Below are 1,312 nucleotides of genomic sequence, written 5' to 3'. Positions count from 1 at the left end.
TGACAGGGCATGCATTCGGCCAATGCAGAAAATGTGAACTGCAGCAATGGCATGACCAGAATAAGGATGTAACACGAGTCGAGTGTGACCTGCCACATGTTTCCACTAAAACTCTGTCTATTTTGCCTCCACAGGCATCTTGGATAGCGAAGCATCCCTAGACGCCGACATCCGCTTCTACCGTTCACGGACCTATGCTGAATCAACAAAAGCGACGTACAAATCCCAGCGGCGGGCGTACCTGCGGTTCTGTTTGTATCATCAGTATGTACCTGTCCCAGCTACAACTAAAACTCTGTGCCGGTACGCGGTATTTCTAGCGAGAACACTCAAGTACAGCAGCATCGTCAACTACCTAAACATTGTCCGAGTACTGCACCAGGAGGCAGGGTTTGGCAACCCCCTGTACAACAACTGGCTTCTACAAACCACGCTGCGCGGTATTCGCCGTATCCATGGTGATTGCGTCACACAGAAGCTCCCCATCACTCCGGACATTCTACGCGCCATCTACACGCGGCTGGACCTCACTCAGCCCAAGCACGTGGTTTTCTGGGCCACGTGTTTGGTAGGGTTCTTCTCGTTCTTCCGCAAGTCGAACCTTCTACCGAAAACAGCGAACAGCTTCGACCCTGTCAAGCAACTCTGCCGCAAAGACTTCCGATTCTTCGCGTGGGGCGCAGTGATCACCGTTCGTTGGAGCAAAACAATTCAGTTTCGGGAAAGGACGCTCCAGATCCCGATTCCCCGTGTTAATGGCTCCCCCCTGTGTCCCGTAGCAGCGCTGGAGAAAGCGTTCTCCCTGACACACGCGGCAGACCCAGACGGACCAGCCTTTGTTCTGCCCCAGGAAACGGGGCCGCGGATTGTACCCATGACGCATCAAACTTTCGTGACTCTGCTACGGCACTTCCTAGAGTTATGCGGTTACAACAAGACACAATATAGCGGACACAGCCTCCGTCGCGGCGGTGCGACGTGGGCCAGCGACTGTGGTATACCAGCGACCCTGATCCAGCTCCAGGGAGACTGGAAGTCAAACGCGTACCAGCGCTACACCACAGTGACTCGAAAAGGCAGACTATGGACTGTTCGCACCATGGCAAATGCCCTCACTTAGAGTAGTACGACTTGTTAATTTAATAGATAGCGCAGGCCTTTGTTCCAAATTCCTTAAGTCACGACTCCTAGCTAACTCCATGTACTCTTTCTTTCATTCATCTTCTGACTGGGGGTTTGGAGAAAATTCATCTGTCATTTTTATTGTTTACCATTAAACAATGATTATACCCCCAGTCACGCGTCTCTCTCG

The 1,312-nt window shown here is 52.0% G+C and overlaps 1 protein-coding gene across 1 annotated transcript; it reads left to right on the top strand.

Annotated features, from left to right (window-relative positions):
• Positions 1 to 109: 109 nt before the first annotated feature.
• Positions 110 to 1,300, top strand: LOC118417895 (the record flags this gene model as incomplete). The annotated part of the gene is made up of 1 exon (XM_035823687.1): positions 110 to 1,300. A coding segment is annotated over one exon (1,011 nt), but the record flags the coding sequence as incomplete, so codon positions are not given.
• Positions 1,301 to 1,312: the final 12 nt, after the last annotated feature.

Source organism: Branchiostoma floridae, chromosome 1 (genome assembly GCF_000003815.2).
Source record: "Branchiostoma floridae strain S238N-H82 chromosome 1, Bfl_VNyyK, whole genome shotgun sequence".
Lineage (NCBI taxonomy): Eukaryota > Metazoa > Chordata > Leptocardii > Amphioxiformes > Branchiostomatidae > Branchiostoma > Branchiostoma floridae.
This window is presented reverse-complemented; position numbering and strand designations above follow the sequence as displayed.